This window comes from Eubalaena glacialis, chromosome 13, assembly GCF_028564815.1.
Source record: "Eubalaena glacialis isolate mEubGla1 chromosome 13, mEubGla1.1.hap2.+ XY, whole genome shotgun sequence".
In the NCBI taxonomy this organism is placed as follows: domain Eukaryota; kingdom Metazoa; phylum Chordata; class Mammalia; order Artiodactyla; family Balaenidae; genus Eubalaena; species Eubalaena glacialis.
In genome coordinates this window covers 42,856,883-42,876,576 of record NC_083728.1, presented here as the reverse complement: position 1 = coordinate 42,876,576, position 19,694 = coordinate 42,856,883, and the positions used below count along the sequence as shown (strand labels likewise).

Sequence of the window (19,694 nt, the reverse complement as noted above, 5' to 3'; positions counted from 1 at the left end):
AGAACAAGGTGCCATATTGACTCCAGTTTCTATAGAGAAAGGAAACTTTTTTTCTTAAAAGAGAGAACAGAGATGGAGTGTGACTACTCCAGGAAAAGGCTGAGAGTACAATTTATACTAATCTATTGGAGCTTTTACAGCATTCTGTAGTGCAGAAGACATATTCATTTATTGTCATAATAACAAATCACCTTAGGTCTTAAGTCAAAAGTTATTTTTGTGCCAGTACCATACTGTCTTGATTACTGTAGCTTTGTAGCATAGTCTGAAGTCAGGGAGCCTGATTCCACCAGCTCCATTTTTCGTTCTCAAGATTGATTTGGCTATTCGGGGTCTTTTGTGTTTCCATACAAATTGTGAATTTTTTTGTTCTAGTTCTGTGAAAAATGCCAGTGGTAGTTTGATAGGGATTGCATTGAATCTGTAGATTGCTTTGGGTAGTAGAGTCATTTGTGACAAAGTGAGAGAGTGGCATGGACATATATACACTACCAAATGTAAAATAGATAGCTAGTGGGAAGCAGCCGCATAGCACAGGGAGATCAGCTTGGTGCTTTGTGACCACCTAGAGGGGTGGGATAGGGAGGGTGGGAGGGAGGGAGATGCAAGAGGGAAGAGATATGGGAACATATGTATATGTATAACTGATTCACTTTGTTATAAAGCAGAAACTAACACACCATTGTAAAGCAATTATACTCCAATAAAGATGTTAAAAAAAAATGTTATTTTCACATTCTCACATGACTCTGAGAGTTGGCTGGGCTCAGCCAGACAGTGCTGCTCTGACTTGTTAGACGGTGCATCTAGAAATCTTCCTCAGGCATATGTCAGGAACATAGTGCTGACTGTTGGCTGGATGCTCAGCTGGAACTGTCCACCAGAACACCTACCATGTGGCCTTTCCATGTGGCCTTCCTTACAGCATGGAGGCTGGATTCCATGAGTGAGTGTCCCAAGAAAACAGGGTAGAAGTATGGCATTTTTATGACCTCAAAGTCACATAGTGTCACTTTTACCATGATCACAGCCCTTCCAGATTCAGCGGGAAGGAACATGAAACCCTCCTGAGTGGGAGGAGTATTGAATCACGTGTCAAGAAGATCTCATGGGCTGGACAGTATCGTTGTTGGCATTTTTGGAAATATTGTCTGTCACACAAGGTGTGCTGTTGGGAGATGTTCAACATCATCAGCCCTTAGAGAAATGCAAATTAAAACTATGAGATATCATTACACACTTATAAGAATGGCTAAAATGTAAAATAGTGATAACACCACTAATTCGTACAATGCTGGTGCAAATGTAAAATGTAGAGCCACTCTTGAAAAATGGTTAGGCAGTTCCTTTCAAAGCTGAAAATGGACTTACCATGTGACAAGCAATCTCACTCTTAGGCATATATTCCAGAGAAATGGAAACATTTCCACACATAAACTTGCACACAAATGTTTATGGCAGTTTTAGTCATCATAGTCCCAAACTAGAAAATACCTAAATGTCCTTCAGAGGGTAAATGATTAAATAAACTATGGTGTATTTATATGGTTTATTTATACCAGGGAATACTGCCCAGACAAAAAAAGAAATGAATGAGTGACACATGCAAGAACTTGGATGAACCTCAAGGAAATTATGCTGAGTGAAAAAAAAAAGTCAACCTCAAAAGGATACACACTGCATAATTCTATTTATGTAACATTTGTGAAATAACGTAATTATAGAGATGTACAGCATATTAGTGGTGGCCATGGGTTAGGGATTGGAAGTGTGTGGCTATAAAGTGGTAGCACCATCACCTTATGGTGATGGTACAGTCGCGTATCTTGATTTGTGACGGTGGTTGTGCAAGGCTACAATGTGATAAAATTGCAGAGTACACACACATATACACTACATACACCAATGAGTTCATGTATAACTGATAAAATCTGAGTGAGCTCTATGGACTGTACCAACATCAATTTCTTGGTGTTGATATTGAGCTATAGTGCATAAGATGCTAACGTATAAGGAGGACTGGATACACATTTCTTTGTAACCTCCTATGAGCCTGTATATAGTATTTCAAAATAAAAGATTTTTTTTTAAAACAGTGAATTGCTCAGGTTTAAAAGGATAAGTCCTTTCTGGTCTCTTCAAAGACTACAAGGGAAATTATTTGCTATCAACTGAAAAGAAATCGTTCACTCTTTGTACATGATAGAAATAATATCTAGTGAGTCACTAATTTGTATTAAGCAGAGATGTTTAAGGAGTGGTGTTTGGGGTTTGAAAGGGAAAATAAATAACATGTCCTAGAGTGGTTTCAAGAATTACATGAAGTAATTAGTATAAAACCATAAGAGGTAAACCAGGTACACGGTAGATGCTCAGAGTGAAGGCAATCCCCCTGCCCTTGCAATTAAGGGTTGAGTAAATTCCTCCACGATTTTTCCTTGGCCTGGGGCTTGCATTTAAGAGATGATACTTAGGGACCACTAAGCAGTGAGTGACTTTTATCAAATTCATTGGCTGAAATGGAATTCAAACCCATGACTTCTTAAGCCCAATGCATCTATTAAAAAGAGGCATTTACAAGTAATCTTTATGGTTTTTCTTTTTACTATAAATTGGTTGCCACACTTTAAGAATTAGGAGATTTCACGTAAAATTTCAGATTCCTGTCTCCCTTGAAAAAAATCAAAGTGTCTGGCAACACTGTGCCTGACTTCACACATGGCAGTAATGGAGGTGGTGTGATGAGGGTGAATAGCACTACAGTGCAAATGTTGCTGGTGCCCCACCCTTATCTTCCCATTTCAGTGCTCGCTAACTCCACCTCCAAATGCCACCACCTGCATCTCTTTGCCTGGGGACTTCTCTGGCTACTGTAGTCTGCTCTTCCAGCACAAAGCAGGCTAGAAATTCCAGGAAATTAACATTCGTGCTTCCCAGGAGCAGCCCTGAAAAAGTGATGGGAGTTGGTGTATAAATACCCCAGCTCTCTCGCCCTTGGATGGAATAGCTCTGAGGCACATGTTCTACACAGCCTCCCAGACGTCCTCAGCAGGATTAAGCTCTAGTTCCCATGGTGGTAACTTGCTTGCTGATTAACCCTTGACTGACTGCCTTCCCTTCCCTGTTATACTTCCGCATTTCACTGCTAGTGTTTCCTGTATCTCCCCAATAAATGACTTACACCGAATCCTTGTCTCAGCATTTTCTTCTGGGAGAGGGGGGCCCAAATTAACATAGCACCCAGAAATAATAAATATGTTTGTGCCCTTTCTCCCACAGGATTTGAAGGGAGGGTTAAAGGATAAATAAGGGGCCATAGACGGGCAACCAGCGCCTATGAGTGTTCCACACCTTCTCTACTGGGCCCCTGACAATCAGTTGGAAGTTAGTGTCTCTTCACCAGGGACGTGTGTCCCTAGTTTTCCATTGTCTCCACTGGTTCATTTAATTCATTGGTATTATTGGGTTGGCCAAGAAGTTCATTCGGGTGTTTCCATTAGATGTTACGGGGAAACCTGAACAGAATTTTGGCCAACCCAATATTTCCTTGGCTCCTTTAGCCATTTGAATTTTGTTGTCTCTCAAATTGCTAGAATTTTACAATTAGAAGAAAACCTAAAGATTATCTCCCAGAAGCTCTTCTTAAATAGAGACTTGGGCATATTAAATAGCTTGCTTAAATTCATTCCTTTCCAGTAGTCTCTGAGATACACCCAAACACTCCCTCCACAGAAGTTATTTTCTAATGCAGGGAACACAGCATGAAAAGTCAGGAGACCCCAGGGTTGAGTTCACTGCTAATACTGTCACATAGTCTTGGGCAAGTTCCTACCACTCTCTGTGCTGTGCCAAGTGGCAGAGGGTCTGGCTGAGGCCTCTAGGCCATTCCAGCTCAGCCGCTATGATGCCTTCCCTCTCCTCTCAGGTTTGGCTGCTGAAGAAGTGGATCTTCAGCTGGAGGCACCATCACCAGTCTGGCCCCTTCTATTACTTTGGTTCCTTTGTCCCTGGGTCATTGCTCTTCTTAAAACAAGTTCTCAGACTTTAGTGAGCATCACAACCCCTGGAGACCTTGGCAAAAAACAGATTCCTGCACCCTTCTCTCAGAGATTCTGATTCAGTCAGGCTGGATGTATCTCTGAGCAATTTCCAGCTGATGATAGACACTGAGTACCATTGCCTTATAGGAAGCACCCAGGAACCAGGCACAAAAGCATCCATCTTTCTGCCTTAGCAAAAACCTGGAGCAGATGCAAGAATTCTTTAGAGCATATGCAATTTACAAAACGAGGGTTTTACATTTTATTTTAAACCTGTAGCTATCTTGTGGGTAGATTCTCTTTTGCTCCTCCTCTTGCAAATTTTTGTGGGGCCCCTTACTCCTAGCCGGGATGCATTGAGATGGGTAAGATCTCAGGTTTAAGTAGCAGCTTTGTCTGACCTCTGAGCTCTAGTTCCTTGTCTGGCCCCTGTGGAACCAGCTACATCTCCTCTTAGGGGGCGGGCAACATGCTTGCTTCAGTTCTCTTAGCCTAACTGCATTAGTGAGACAAGGGTGGTTTCCTAAGTACCCACGCTGTACAATCCTATCTAAAATAAGGCTCAGCTTAAAGTCTATATGATTTGCTTTTGTGTGTGTGTGTGTGTGTGTGTGTGATTTGCTTTTAATAACTGCCTACAATGCTTTATTATACTCATTACCTGAGTTCTTATTATCTACTTGCAGATCTATTTGGTCGAATGTTGTGTGCAATTATGTTCTTTTAGAAAATTGTCTCTTTTATGTACTTGGATGAGTTAAAAAAATCATGCAAAAGCACTTATACTCCTACAACAGAAGAACAGGCCTGGCTTCCAAGTGTTGAGTTTCAATTTCTCATCTTATATTTTGTCAGGGAGATAATTATTAGTCTGTCAGGTTTGGTATCCTTTTTTTAATGTCTGGAAAAAGAAAGCCACACTAGAGATATTGAAATTAAAACTGCCAATACCAAAATGCTGATACATTCACCTCCTGAATCATTCAGGTTTCTTAATTTTACAGGTAAACAAAATATATTGGCAAAATTGTTCCTCCTTTACTATCTGTGTCATAGGGTTGCAAACTTACTCAGGCTTGAGCTTTGGCAATAACCACACACACACATACACACACACAACTAATCTCGACTTCTTCACAAAGCCCCAATGACTAGAATTTTTTTAAACTCTATTTTAATTCAGTCTATTAAATTTAGTCTGCTTAAATAATTTAAACATTGTCTATCAGAGTTCAGCCACATTATTGTAAGGTTAAACTGATACCTTTAAACCCTCAGTCTTTCAGGTTTGGCCGCCCCCTGCTCCTTCTTTCCACCTCCCACCCCCATCATCTTCCGGATGGAGACAAATGTGGGTTATGGGACCTCCGGGTGAAGGAGATACGATCCATCTTCTTGTTCCTTGCTGGTCCCTGGCTTGGCGTGACAGCCTCTTCTGCTACCTGGACTCGTGACCAGTGAGCATTAGCTGGTCCCATCAGCTGCTGGTCTTTTCAGGAAGAGGCTGCTCTGCAGTATTTTACTCCAGCCTCTTTCCTCAAGTCTTGAAAGCTATCCTTGAGACTGCCTCTCATGTCAACCATAGTCTTGTGCCTATGGTTCTTTGAGATTTGGAGGAGCTTCTGGAGCCCTGCATACCGCACAAAGGCCATGGAAACCAGTAGCATTGCCTCAAGTTCATTTCCAACCACTCTGTTGTGCCATCTCTCCATAGAAGCCATGTTGGGCATAGCCAAAGCTGATGTGCAGCTGGTATTCACCAGTGTATCTATACCCATCGTTAAAATGTTGCAATATTCTCATGCTTGTTGGTTAATAGCCACTGTTTCCAGTCATTGGAGTATTATCCCCCATGACCCCAGCCCTTTACCAGGACCCCCCTTGCCTCATTAAGGATGGTAATGCCCACAGGATAACTCCAGAACAAAGCTCAACTTTATGTCTAGATTCTGATTGGTCTAGATGAATCTGGTTATTAAATATTTTTAATATTACCTCTGAACACAGATGCATGTGGCTTCTCCTATCCCTTGTTTGTGTGGGGATGTATGCTACTCAGATATTTCTGAAGCGCACCACCCTCTGCTCGGGGTGGTAGGAAATAGTGTATAATAAAGAGTTGGGGCCTGACATAAGTTACAGCTCTTTAGCCTCTTTTGCAAATAATCCTTGTCTAAAAGGGATGGACTGTAGGGCTTTCACTTCTCAGAATTGTAGACGCCTTTTACAATAGGGCAGCAAGGATTATGGACCAGCTACCACGGCCATAGGGCACTCTTCTTTCTTTTTTAGTGTATTATTCTTTTCTTTTTTTGGCTGCATCTTGCAGCTTGTGAGATCTTAGTTCCCCAACCAGGGATTGAACCCGGACCCCAGCACTGAAGGAGCCAAATCCTAACCACTGGACTGCCAGGGAATTCCCAGGGCACTCTTCTTTATACCACATGGAAATTCTGTGATCTGACACATCTGGGCTTGATTCTTGATATGCCAAAGTGATTGAGAAAAATCATCTCTCTGTTAAACCATCTTTCTCTAGCATTCCATCTGGTACAATCCAAATTGAAGGAGTCCCATCCCAAACCACACCCCACTAGTCTTGGCCTGATTAGAGAGCAGATCATGAACAAGGAAATGGAAAAAGAAAAAATAATAATTTCCAAAACATTACCTCCATTTCATCTGTGTTACAACTTTGGTTCTAGAAACACTTGTCTTCAGTAAGTCAATGATGGTTTCAGAAGGAGCACCAATGTGTTTTCTATCACGTGATCTGTTGTCCCATGTATGTATGTATGTATATATATGTCAATATCAGATAATATCAATCTAGTAGCATGAGTTTTTTGAGTATCTACTGTTTTCTCAGCTCTTAAGGAACACAGCGAAGCTTCACAATTAAAAGGCAGAGCTATTGCCCCTGAGCAATGTCATTTCTAGCTGAGGGAAAAACTCAGCATCAGAAAACAGTTCAAGATTAAATGAATGCTAAATTCTCTCAAATTTGGTGAGGGGAGAGATCAATATGGGCTCCTGAGAAAAATTCTGGAGGAAGTGAGAAGTGATCAGGGCCTTGAAGTATCATTAAGAATTGAATATGCTTTCCAACTAAGATTAGGAAAAAGGCAAAGATATCCCCTCTCACCACTCCTTTTCAACATCATACTAGAAGTACTAGCTAATGCAATAAAACAAGAGAAGGAATAAAAGGTATACATACTGGAAAATAAGAAATAAAACTATCTTTGGTCACAGGTGACATGATCATCTATGCAGAAAATCTGAAAGAATCAACAAGAAAATCTAGAGCTAATAAGTGATTATAACACGGTTGTAGGATATCTAGTTAATGTACAGAAGTCAATCACTTTTCTATGTACCAGCAATACAAGTGGAATTTGAAATTAAAAACACAATGCCATTTACATTATCACCCTCCAAAACTAAATACTTAGGTATAAATCAAGCAAAATATGTACTACATCTATATGAGGAAAACTACGAAACTCAGATGAATAAAATTAAAAACACTAAATAAATGGAGAGATATTCCATTGGATAGGAAGAACTCAGTATTGTCAAGATGTTACTTCTTCCCAACTTGATCTATAGATTTAATGCAATCTCAGTCAAAATCTCAGTGAGTTATTTTGTAGATATCGACAAATTGATTCTAAAGTTTATATGGAGAGGAAAAAGACCAACATAATCGTCAACACATATTGAAGAAGAAGAAGAACAAAGTGCAAGACTGACACTACCTAACTTTAGGACTTTTTGAGACAGTGTGGTATTAGCAAAGAATCGACAAATAGACCAATGAAACATAATAGAGAGCCCAGAAGTAGACCCACATAAATAGAGTCAACTGATCTTTGACAAGGAGTAAAGGCAGTACAATGGAGCAAAGATGGTCTTTTCAACAAATGGTATTGGAACAACTGGACATCCACATGCCAAAAAAATGAATCTAGACACAGACTGTATACCTTTCACAAAAATTAACTCCATGTGGAAACAAATACTCGATGGATGTATAGGTTTAGAATGAAGGAGAGAAACCTGCATTAAGCCTGGGAGGAAAAAGAGTATCTAGCAAGAGCACCTAAAAAGAGATGAGGTGAGAGTTGGGACCCAAACTCCTGGAAGCCCCAGTATTTAAGTTGTGGGCAGCAGAGAAAGAGCCAGAAAAAAAGGTTGAAAAAAGTTCAGAGAGGTATCAAGAGAATCAAGGGAGAATTTGTGCCTTAAAGACTATACCTTTGATCTATGGAAATTTTAACTTCAAATGGCCATTCTGAACCATTGCCAACCAATGCCTGAATCATTGATTTTTTTTTGTTTTGTTTTCATTTAATGTATTCTGTCATCACCAATAATCCTAAGTGGCAATCCTTTACAATGAGGCTATCTGAAGTTCAGACCAGGTCACCATGAACAGGAATCAAGCCTCCCAGAAATAAACTGAATCCTGGTCACCTAGAATATATAAACTGGCAGGGTGCCTGAGGGTGCAGTATGTTCCTAAGAGTATTCTTAAAGGCTCTGGGCAAGAAATATCAGGGTGTTTTTCTTTTTGATGACCTCTAACATAAATAACATATATGTATATTGGGTAATTAAGATGACCACCTTGTACCCCTGGTAACTAATTGCTCACACCCAGTTTCTATGCCCGCATTTCCACTTGCATTGATATTCACATTGGCAACTTCAATTGTCCTGAGCAAAGGAGGAAAACCAAAAGAAAAGGAGAGCCAGTAAAGTGATATCTCAACATCCTTTATAAATGGGGTCTTGCAATAATTCAAACATAGAAATGAGGTTGGTTATTTGAATCATCTCATGGTACTTAGAAATCTAAATGTCTTTGGCGCAAAAAAAACCCTAAATTGCAGCAGTTTGTAGAAAACTCGTGTTGAGAATAGCAGTTTACTTACACTAAAGCATCATCTCTTACATTAAATGAAAGTAGTAGATTTGAATTTTAATGAATTTGTTTTGGGTGTATTGTAAATTTTGGGGTTTCATAATTTTATAAAAGATACCAGTAGCAGGAGTTAAACACTTGCAAGTCAATCCTGCTGGAGCCATAAGAGTTTTTTCACTAAAATGGATTGTACCTTTCCAATAAAAGGGTCTGATAGCCCCTCCTCTGGTATTTTCAAGGCCTGTTAATAATGAGATAGTGGTTTTGTTTTGAATTTGAAACTCTTTCTAATTTCTACGTCTCGAAGCCAGTAATTTTTTAAATCTATTGAAGCATAGTTGTTTTACAATGTTGTGTTAGTTTCTGGTGTACAGCAAAGTGATTCGGCTATACATGAATATAAGAGTTTGCATCTGCTAATCCCAAACTCCCAGTCCATCCCTCTCCCACCCCCACTCCCCCTTGGCAACCACCAGTCTCTTCCCTATGTCTGTGAGTCTGTTTCTGTTTCGAAGATAAGTTCATTTGTGTCATATTTTAGATTCCACATATAAGTGATTTTGTATGGTATCTGTCCTTCTCTTACTGACTTTCTTCACTTAGTATGATAATCTCTAGGTCCGTCCATGTCGCTGCAAATGTCAGAGCCAGTATTTTTAAATTGTTTGTTGCATTCCTTTCCTTTTCAGATAAAGTTGTCTGACTTTGGTTTCTGTGCTCAAGTTTCCAAAGAGGTGCCAAAGAGGAAATCACTGGTTGGCACACCCTACTGGATGGCACCTGAGGTGATTTCTAGGCTGCCTTATGGGACAGAGGTAAGGGAGTGATGGTCATTGTTGGGGAGTGGCAGGGTCTGGTTAGGCTCTAGGATGCAGGGGTTCTGAGATCATTAATGACCACAGGAGATCAGGGTGATGACTTTTAACTCCAAATTTGACCCCCATTCACTAGGCTTGTCACAGAGTAGGTTGTGGAAGAAGGGAGACTGGCCACCCCTGGGATATTGCCACAACATTGATCCAGGAGCGAACTTAGGTCCCAAGTTGACAGTGGGAGAGAGTCACTCAAACTATTATCTTACCCTCAGGGCCAGGCATGCACAAAGCGAGAAAATGCAACCTGAAAAGTGGCCGGAGACCCACAGATGAGTAGGTGTGATGATTCAAAGGATAGAGCGTCAGAGAAAGCTCCACAGGATTGGGGTTAATATTTGGATGAGAAATAATGTTTTCCTATAGGAAAAATTATATATGAATATTGCAGCATATTTTAAAATATGGCAAAATGTTTGTTTCCTCTGAAAAGAAAATAATCACTCATAATCTATCTTTTGTTTTTTGTTTTTTTAATCAAAAAAATTTTTGATCTCTTTTTATTGAATGAAAGATTCTTTAAATTCTACAGTGCTTTACAATTTTCTAAAGTTTCACACACATGATTTCATATAATTCCATAATAACCTCCCCTTTTTAAAAAAATTCTCTATCCCTATATTGCCCTTCCTCCTTTCCCTCTCCCCACTGGTTTGTCCTCTGTGTCCATGAGTCTGCTTCTTTTTTGCTTTATTTACTAGTTTGTTGTAGTTTTTAGGTTCCACAGATAAGTGATATCATACAGTATTTGTCTTTCTCTGTCTGACTTGTTTCACTTAGCATAACGCCCTCCAAGTCCATCCATGTTGCTGCAAATGGCAAAATTTCATTCTTTTTTTTTATGGCTGAGTAGTATTCCATTGTATATATACCACATCTTCTTTATCCATTTGTCTGTTGATGGACACTTAGGTTGCTTCCATACCTGCTCATAATCTATTAAGGGACAAGGTTTGGATACATAAAACGAGGGGCCAGAAGTGGAGGAGGGCCTTCTAGGGGGAGAATAGTGTGAGTAGAAGTTCTGAGACACACACACACACTATACACACATACACACAGAGGCAAGGAGCTCATTTCGCCTGCGCACACAGTGTTTCCACACATTATGGTGCAGAAGGTGATCCTAAGAGGGGAGAAGCCTGCAGGTGGTGGCACAGACAAGTGAGCAAAGGAGAGTGGCAGAAGTTCAGCAGACTCTGCTCTCTTTCCCCGGTTTACTTGCCCTTGGATGAATACTCCACTTGTTTATCTCACTGTGGTCCCAAGAGCATCAATTCTCAGTGAAGGTCACTGTGCTGGTGAGAGCAGGAGTGCGAATAACTGATAAGAGGTGTAATGAGGCTGGGAGGGGGAGGCGACAGTGCCTGGGAATTTATAGCACGGCTGTGGCTCCTCCCTTGTCCTGACTTCCCATTCTTTACCCAGAAAGGATTGCTTTTTGTCTCTCCCTTTCTTTCCCTCCATTCCCTGAACGTGGTTTTATAGATCATGGTTTTGTGCACACTGCTTCAAAGTGATAAAACACAAAGAAAAAAAAAATACGGGGGCAAAGAACTATTTTTAAGAATCAAAGTAATAAAAGAATCAGGATATATTGTGCTGTGTAATGTAGCTCTTTGGAGTTTGTTATGAATATGCCAAAAACTTTTCTTATTTTCTTATGGTTTAAATGCAACTTTCCTCTCCGTTTATAACATAAAACTTTGGATGGTTTTCACATCTGCCCTGTAGACCATGAACCACCCAAGTTAACAGGATTAAAAGAAAGTTTTAAACTTCAGAGTCTTAAGACATTCACGTGTATTTAATTGTCAGAATCTTCGTTGAAGTTGTATTTTAAAAGCAGACAAAGACCATTAGCAAACACTTGGTCACTCAACAATTTAGCCTATAAATATGAATTGTATATTTTGAGAGGTTACAAATACCATATTAATTTATGAATGAGTATGAATCTGTTGGGGTCCCTGACACATCTAACCTTTCAGAAGGTTCTCTTTGCCTGAGATAATCAGTGGGGTGTGCCTAACAGGTGGACATCTGGTCTCTCGGGATCATGGTGATAGAGATGATTGATGGCGAGCCCCCCTACTTCAATGAGCCTCCCCTCCAGGCCATGCGGCGGATCCGGGACAGTTTACCTCCAAGAGTGAAGGACCTGCACAAGGTGAGAAGCAGCATCCGTTGCTGAAGTTCAACATCGTTCTTCGATTTTTCTGTCTCTCTGTAGTTTTAAAGACTGGTATGTCGCATCCAGGAGTAGATCCTGGTTTATGGGCATGGACTTTGGAATTCGAGCTGCTTGCATTCAGAGCTCTGCTATTCTTGTTCACTCGCTTGGGCAAGTGAGTCAGCCCCTCCATCTCTGAAGCTCATCTGTAAAATGGGGTACACCTGCTCGTCTTTCATGGGGTTGGCTCTACTCTGCACTCCCTCCTTGAGAATCTATTGCATGCTGGGGACTGTTCTAATGGCCGGAATATAGCAGCTCAAAACCCCACATTTCCTGACTCTCATAGAGGTTGCATTCTAGTTGAGGAAGCAGTTAATAAACCACACACAGATGGATGAATAAAATAATTTCAGAGAGTTGTACCTGCTATGAAGTGAATAGAACACTGTGATGTGATGAAAGGGGCCGGAGAGGGGGCTGGGAGCTAGTTCTGGCTGAGGGGTGAAGGAGGCCCTTTCAAGGGACTGGAGCCTGATTGGAAAGAAGGAGCTAGTTATGCAAAAAGATCTGGGAGAAAAATGTCCCAGGCAGAGGGAGGAGCAGTGTGAAGACCCTCAGCCAGAGCAAAGTGGGCACGGGGAAAGGGTGAGGCATGTCAGAGGGTAGGCAGGGGCTAGATTGTGCAGGGCAAAGAGCAACATGGTTAAGGGACCAAGTAGGGTCTTTCCTGTTTTCCAAAGATTGTCAAGTAGGGCCAAGCTCAGAACATATGATGCTAAGTCAAAGAACTGCCATTGTGGGGGCCATCAGTGGGGGCAGAGCTTGCTGAGAGGTGCCATCTCCACAGATCAGCTCTATAAATGCTGACCCCTCCCATCCGCCTCCTGACAATAAGAGAGGGAGTGAGGCTGCCTTAGGTGAGGGGATAGTTTGTAATGGCTGCTTCTCCTCTTCCCTCACCCCTAAACCTTAGGGAAGAGCCCCAATAGAATCACTCATATAGGTTGTGTGGATCTACCAAAAAGATGGGAGACTGCTTGAATTGAACAGGAGATTGAAATTTGTACTGCATTGGACTGGGTTTAAATAATAAAAAGTGGCTAAAATAGTATGGTCTCAAATAGTCCCACACCCAATACGAAGGAGTGTGATGTTCTTCAAAGTCACAGACAAGAGCAGCTTTCATCCTAATGGTCAAAAACTGGAAACCTTCCAAGGTTGTTTCCCAAAGGGATAAGTGATATGTGGGATGATTCAGCAGTGAATACTACACAGCAATGCAAAGGAGACAGCTTTTGCCACACACATCAGGGATGCATCTCACAGACACGATGTCGAGTGAAAGCAGCCAGAGAGAGAAGGGTTGACAGCCAATGACTCCATTTCTATAAAGGACAAAAGCAGGTAAAAATTTATCTTATCAGAAGTCAGGATAGTGGTGACCCTTTGCAGGGAGACAGGTATTGATTGGAAGGGGGTTGGAGGGAGAGATATTCTATATTTTGATAGGGGTTGGGAATATATAGGTGTAAATATGTGTTTAAAAAAACTACTGTAGAACATAAACTTTTTACACACTCGAATGTACGTAAGCTATACCTCAAAAAGTAAATTACATGAAATTAAAGGAAAAATGCTGTCTGTGTCAGATATCCTTACAGAAGTTTGTTTCTCTTCAAGAAAGGGATTCCACAAAGCCTAGATGGTTTCAGTGGTTACACAAAGAAAACTCATTCCATGTTTACACCACTGTTCATCAAACATGTGTGGCCAGCACCTATACACAGTAAGCACTTCATAATAGCTGCTATTGTCACTACTATACCATTATTATTTTATTTAGTAAATATTCTTTGTTGTACCATCATTTAATCCTATTATTTCAGACTTGAAGAAGGTAAGGAAAACAGCATATGTTAAGAAAGGCAATTCCTGCTTTTGCTTCCATAACCTCTTTCTCCTCAAGCTGACATTCTGGAATTTGATGTTGTTGATAGAATGACTTTCCTGGGAATTCGCTGGGAACCCATTTTAGGGGAACTGGGTTGGGTGTCTGTGTTAGTCCTCAAGATGGTATCTTGTGTTTTCACAGGTTTCTTCAGTGCTCCGGGGATTCCTAGACCTGATGTTGGTGAGGGAACCCTCTCAAAGAGCCACAGCCCAGGAACTCCTCGGACATCCATTCTTGAAATTGGCAGGTCCGCCATCTTGCATTGTTCCCCTCATGAGACAATACAGGCATCACTGAGCAGAGGATTCATAGAGGTGACAAAGCTAGATGAGGACCTGAGAATAATTCAGGAGAACACAAGGAAACCAGAGAACGTGTAACAGACCTGTATATTCCAGACCAGCTGATTGATGGGACGGTGTGATGACCGGCAGGGTTTGGCAGACCAGGGCATCTTCTTGTGTCTTAAACAGGCATCTCTCCACTAACAGCTGGTGTGGTCATTTGGAACACGGCTTTAATAAGTCATTATTATATTTTTCAGCCTTTCATTCAGCAAATCAGAATGACTCAGTACAAACTCCGTTATGATATATCCTAGCCACATGCAGGGTAACGCACAGGATTTTCTATATTGAAAGAATACTTTTCTGGCAAAAAAAGAAAGGATAACAAAAAGCACTTTTTTCTTAATGGTAGCAGTGTAATGTATTTTGCAATGAATTTGTAATTTTTCTGTACAATAGTTTTGATAATTTATAGTACTTTGATGTCACGTAGCCATTGTATCAGTTGAAGTAATACCTGTTTACTAGCAAGAGTTTGAACAAAGTCTTTCCTACTTTTTTATCCCTTTCAGAGAACCAACAATTCTTTAGGAACTTTGAATACCGAATGACTCTCAGTCACCGTCAGCTTTAGTAGAATACCTTTCTTATCTTAACAAGTGTCTTATGTGATGGAAGAAGACTTAAGAGTGATGGTGATGGGAGTGCACATTCCATTTATCCAGCCAAAAATAATACAGTACAATAAAATGTGAGCCACAGTATACCACCAAAAGTACTCCTTGGGAGAAAGCTAAATATTCTGAAAAATCACATTTTCCTTCAAGCCTATTGGTAGCAAACCATCTTTTGCACATCAGGATGTTTCCCCTAGTACCCTCTCTTAAAGGGGTACGATGTCCCCTTGGGGCGAAATTTCCCCTCCAAGGAACAATTTTAGTGCTAGGATCATGTGATGTACTTGTAGGAGGCTGTGAGCTCCGCGTCCTACTCCTCCGCCATCTCGATCCGACAAGTCAGTGCCAGGATCATTTGGACTCCGTTCCCCAAACTGAATGTTTCAAGAAGGCTCTGAGAATTCCAGTCTCACAAAGGGAAAAAAGAAAGAAGAGGGCAAGATGTTTGGTTTTGTTCGTCACTGTTTTTAAAACTCTGTGTGCTAGCACACCAAACTCTTGTCTGTAATTTACCTTCGTCGCTATTGTTTCTGTATCATACTGGAAGTCTGGATGCTAGAGAATGAATTAGGAAGCGGGGATTTTCCCGGGTGTGACCCGAATTCAGTTGTGACCGTGTTCTGTGTTTCCGACATAGGAGAGTTGTGCTGCTGACTAGATCTTCTTGAATGTTGATAAACACGAATGACTACTACAATACCTTTTGTGTTGCTTGTTGGATGAATTTGCATGTTAACTGTAGGCCAATATAGATTTGCCTTTAAAACTCTGGAAAAGCTACATAGTCATCATTAGTTTCTATTACTTCTGCATCCAACGAAAGCCATTTTTTACCAAACTGGAAAACCAGAGGCTTTTCTTAATTTCACATACTGTAACAAATATGAATTTAAAATTCTGAAAATGCTCTGGTTGCTCTAAACCTAATTAAGAATGTTTGTAATTAATAGGTTCCTAATTATTTATTAAAGTTAAAAAGGAAAATAAAGGCATAAAAAGGACCTTCTACTGCTTAGATTTTCAGTTTTTCCCTAAACTGGAAATGCCTCATTATAAATAGGATCTATAATTTTGTTTCATAAAACACAACAAATCAATGTTTTATGTAAAATATTAAAATATTAATATAAGTACGTATGAATGAAAATAATCTAAATCCAGAAAATGGCAGTCCTAAAAGTTCATGAAACAGATTGTATTCATTTAATCAGGACTATGTAGAAATAGAAAGGAAAGAAAAAAAAAATCTTTTCTTAACCAGAGAAAATATTAAAAACCATTGCAGAAAATAATGGATTTTGGATTCCAAACATTTTCGACAGTGTAATAGAAATTTTTCTGTAATTTTCTTATCACTGCCTCTTTTTTAAAGTCTTCATTGAATTTACCAAAAGTTACTGTAGCTTAAAAGGTTGTGTGAGCACTAACTATTGGCAGAAATTGCACTTGCAAATAAAAATAAATGTTTGCCTTTTTCCCATCGTGTTATTGGAAACTATGGTAATTTCCTGAATTTGCTTCTTGAATAACAAGAATGGTGTCTTTATGATCTTGGGGAATGCAAATGAGTTGCTATAAAATTATATGTAATATCATGTTGACATGAAGAAAAGATAAATATTCCCATCCCCACAGGTTACAAGCAGTGTAAGACTATGATGTAGATACCACTATTGAGAAAAAAAAAAATTAAATTCTGGAAGGCCAAATTCAAGGAAAGCCAGATTCATGGCTAAAGATTCCTACTCTGCTGTTCCAAAGATGCTGAACTGATTTGAATGCTTTTACCCACGAAAGATATAAAAAGGAGATTGTTCTGGATTAGAGAAGCTCTCTGGTAGACTGGAAGAAAGTGTTGGGCCCCCTCCTCCTGTTTGGGTGACAAGGGAGACATTAACATTTATCCCATGAAGTTGAGAGTGATACTGGCAAATAAAGAGTTCATTTCTCATCTGGAAATTTCAGAAAGTGAAAACCCTCAGGAAATAGCCTGAGATAGCAGGATGAGACCTCCTAATAGTAGTATATTGTGTGCCAGGGAAGAGAAAGATGAAGGCAACCTTCCCCGGGCAGGTCCCTGAAGCCACTGGAAGGCACAGAATAATACACCAATTTCTTCTGCTTACGATGGTGCATAGAGAGAGAGCAGGGAACACGGCAACCACTTAACTAAGTAATGGGGTGTTGCCCAACTTGAAGAGTGCATTGGAGGTATGCACCATGGGGGAAAACAAAGGGAAATATGGCTGCTTTTCTACAGTGGGCAGGGTCGGGGAGGAGCTGAACCTTACTCTAAAAACCACATATATCATCTACACCACGACCACTCTAAAAGCAGAGGCTGTAGTCTTCAGGTGGACACAAATGAAACTCAGGCATCTCCTCTTCCTCAACAGCATTTCCAAGGCAGCTGACTGCAGTCAGCTGGGTTACTGGAATCTCCCTTCCCCACGGCTCCCCAGAGGTTTGAGCCAGGAGTTAGTCTGAGACTCCATGATTTGAGGGAGGGACTCAGAAGAAAGAAAGGGAGGATAAGAAAGCACACCTTGTCCCCTGCCACTGCCTATCCACTCTACTTCTATCTCTCTGATACAAGTTTAGCTCAAGCAAAGGGGAGGGGAGATATTTTGATTTTGAATGAGATGGATTTTTTTTAATGGATTAGGCAGATGGAATCAGTGTGAGTTATGGTTGTGTCCCCATTACCCACTGGGACGAACACACTCAGTAGCAATTACTAGAAAAATAAAATCATTCCATGAAGTTATCAACTCAATGAGTTCAGACTCGTTGGGCAAACCGATCAAGTGAACGTCACTGTGTCATCAAAGAAACGGTAATGAGAGTCCAGGCAGAGAAACGATTGATTTGGTCTGAAGCAGCTACAAAATGTACAAGCAGTAGCAGTTCTGTGAAAGTGACATGATACAGTACAAATCCAAATTGTGCAGCAAACCCATCAACGTAAGCCTTGAAATGTGTGCATTTTGAGTTAAGTGAATAGATGACCTTAGTGTGGGTTCTGCCAAAAGGAGAACCTAAGACAGACACACAAGTACTTCCTGGAAGATGATCGCAGGAAGCTCATTCAACATGGCAGAGTAGAGACATGAGACCAAGAGGGACAGAAATTTGAAAAAAAGGTGTGTATTAATGAATGGGTCACCACTATGGGTGCCTGGGGCTCAGTCCCACTGGAGACCTTCTGGGAGAGATGCTCCAGAATCGTCCTTCTAGCAGTGAAGTGGCTGGGGCATTTATCCACCATCTCCTATCCCTGGTTTGTTGAGAGTTGCTCCTAGGGCATCATCCCCCAGAAGGTCCGTCTTGCCCTGTACGTGGGCAAAGTTTGTTCCCTCCAACTAAGAGGGAGGGAAACACGGGGAGCCGTGGGCATGTACAGAATCTGTCAGCAAATGAGCTCCAGGAAGGACCGAGGGAACATGGGTGGGACCCCAGCAACGTCTCCTACATAAATAAATCTGATGAAGGATAAAAAGGGGACTTGACAAAGTCTGAGGGTTCCTGATTTCTGAATCAAAATATACTATTTTAAAAGCAAAGGGATTCCTTATCCTGAAAGGTTTGCCCACATAGCAACTGCTTTGATAATTATGCTTCATCATCATTGGCAGCATTTTGAAAAAAAATTAAAGATAAAAAGGACTTCAAGGTCACATATGGTCCACCTTAACTGAGCCTAACCAAGTCCCCAACAACTTGTTCAATGACAGCACATGAATCATGATACCTGAATACACCACACACACACACACACACGCACACACACACACACACTCACACACACACACACAGAGTTCTGTTCCATGAGGGCAGGGATTCTTACCTATTTCGTTCACTGATGTGTCCCCAGCACCCAGACCAGGGTCTATAAAACACAAGATCGGTGCTAACAAATACTTATCTCATTTGTCACATAAGCCTTTGTGACCTTCCCCAGAAGACAACCTGACAGGTTCCATCACTTTAAATGACAACTGAAGTAGCCATCAGCCCTGGAGTTCTTAGCCTAATTTTGCACCCTGGACCCTCTTGGCTGTCTGACGCCTATGGAGTCCTCAGAAAAATGTTTTAAAATGCATAAAGTAAAATACATAGGCTTACAAAGGAAACCAATTAAAGCATAGTTATCAAAATATATTTTTTAATGTTATGGTTATAATGCATTAAATAACAAGATCTGTGATGGGTCTAATAACTGCCATAATTTCAAATAAGGAATATAAATGATTTTTGGAGGTATCTCCAACAAGTATAATGTGGTAATTTCTGCTGATGACCTATACCTAGGTCCTGCTTATACTATGGTGGTTTGGTGTCTATGTTCATAATTGAAGGAGATGCTACCTTTCATTTGAGGTTAGTAAAACTGAAGGTGTAGTTTTTTCTCATCTAAATTCATGGACTCCAACCGTCTCCCCGACACCCCCAAACTGACAACCTCCTGAGCAGTTCACTGGGCTGGGGATGGAGAGAATCCTTGCATAGAAACATACTCTGAATTCAAAATAAACTGACACAGAAAACTGGATACCAGATTAAACAAACAAACAAACAAACCCTGCATTAGTCTTTTTGGGTCTTTCATGAACATGTATGGCAGGTAAAATTTGAACACACATTTTAAGAAGGATGCTAGAAAAATATCATTAGTAATACCTCTTATGGAGCATTTCCAGTGTGTCAGGCGCTGTGCTAGAGACTTAAATGTACTATCATGCATCCTCAAATAACTTTGCA

At 40.6% G+C, this 19,694-nt stretch overlaps 1 protein-coding gene across 1 annotated transcript in view; it reads left to right on the top strand.

Moving 5' to 3' along the window:
• Positions 1-14,348, top strand: part of PAK5 (p21 (RAC1) activated kinase 5) — a 106,280-nt gene extending 91,932 nt beyond the window's left edge. The window contains exons 6-8 of the mRNA XM_061208651.1: positions 9,660-9,785; positions 11,878-12,012; positions 14,111-14,348. Coding sequence (XP_061064634.1) covers positions 9,660-9,785; positions 11,878-12,012; positions 14,111-14,266 — 417 coding nt within the window. The 3' untranslated portion in view covers positions 14,267-14,348. The remainder of the gene's footprint in view (positions 1-9,659; positions 9,786-11,877; positions 12,013-14,110) is intronic.
• The last annotated feature ends 5,346 nt before the right edge of the window (positions 14,349-19,694 follow it).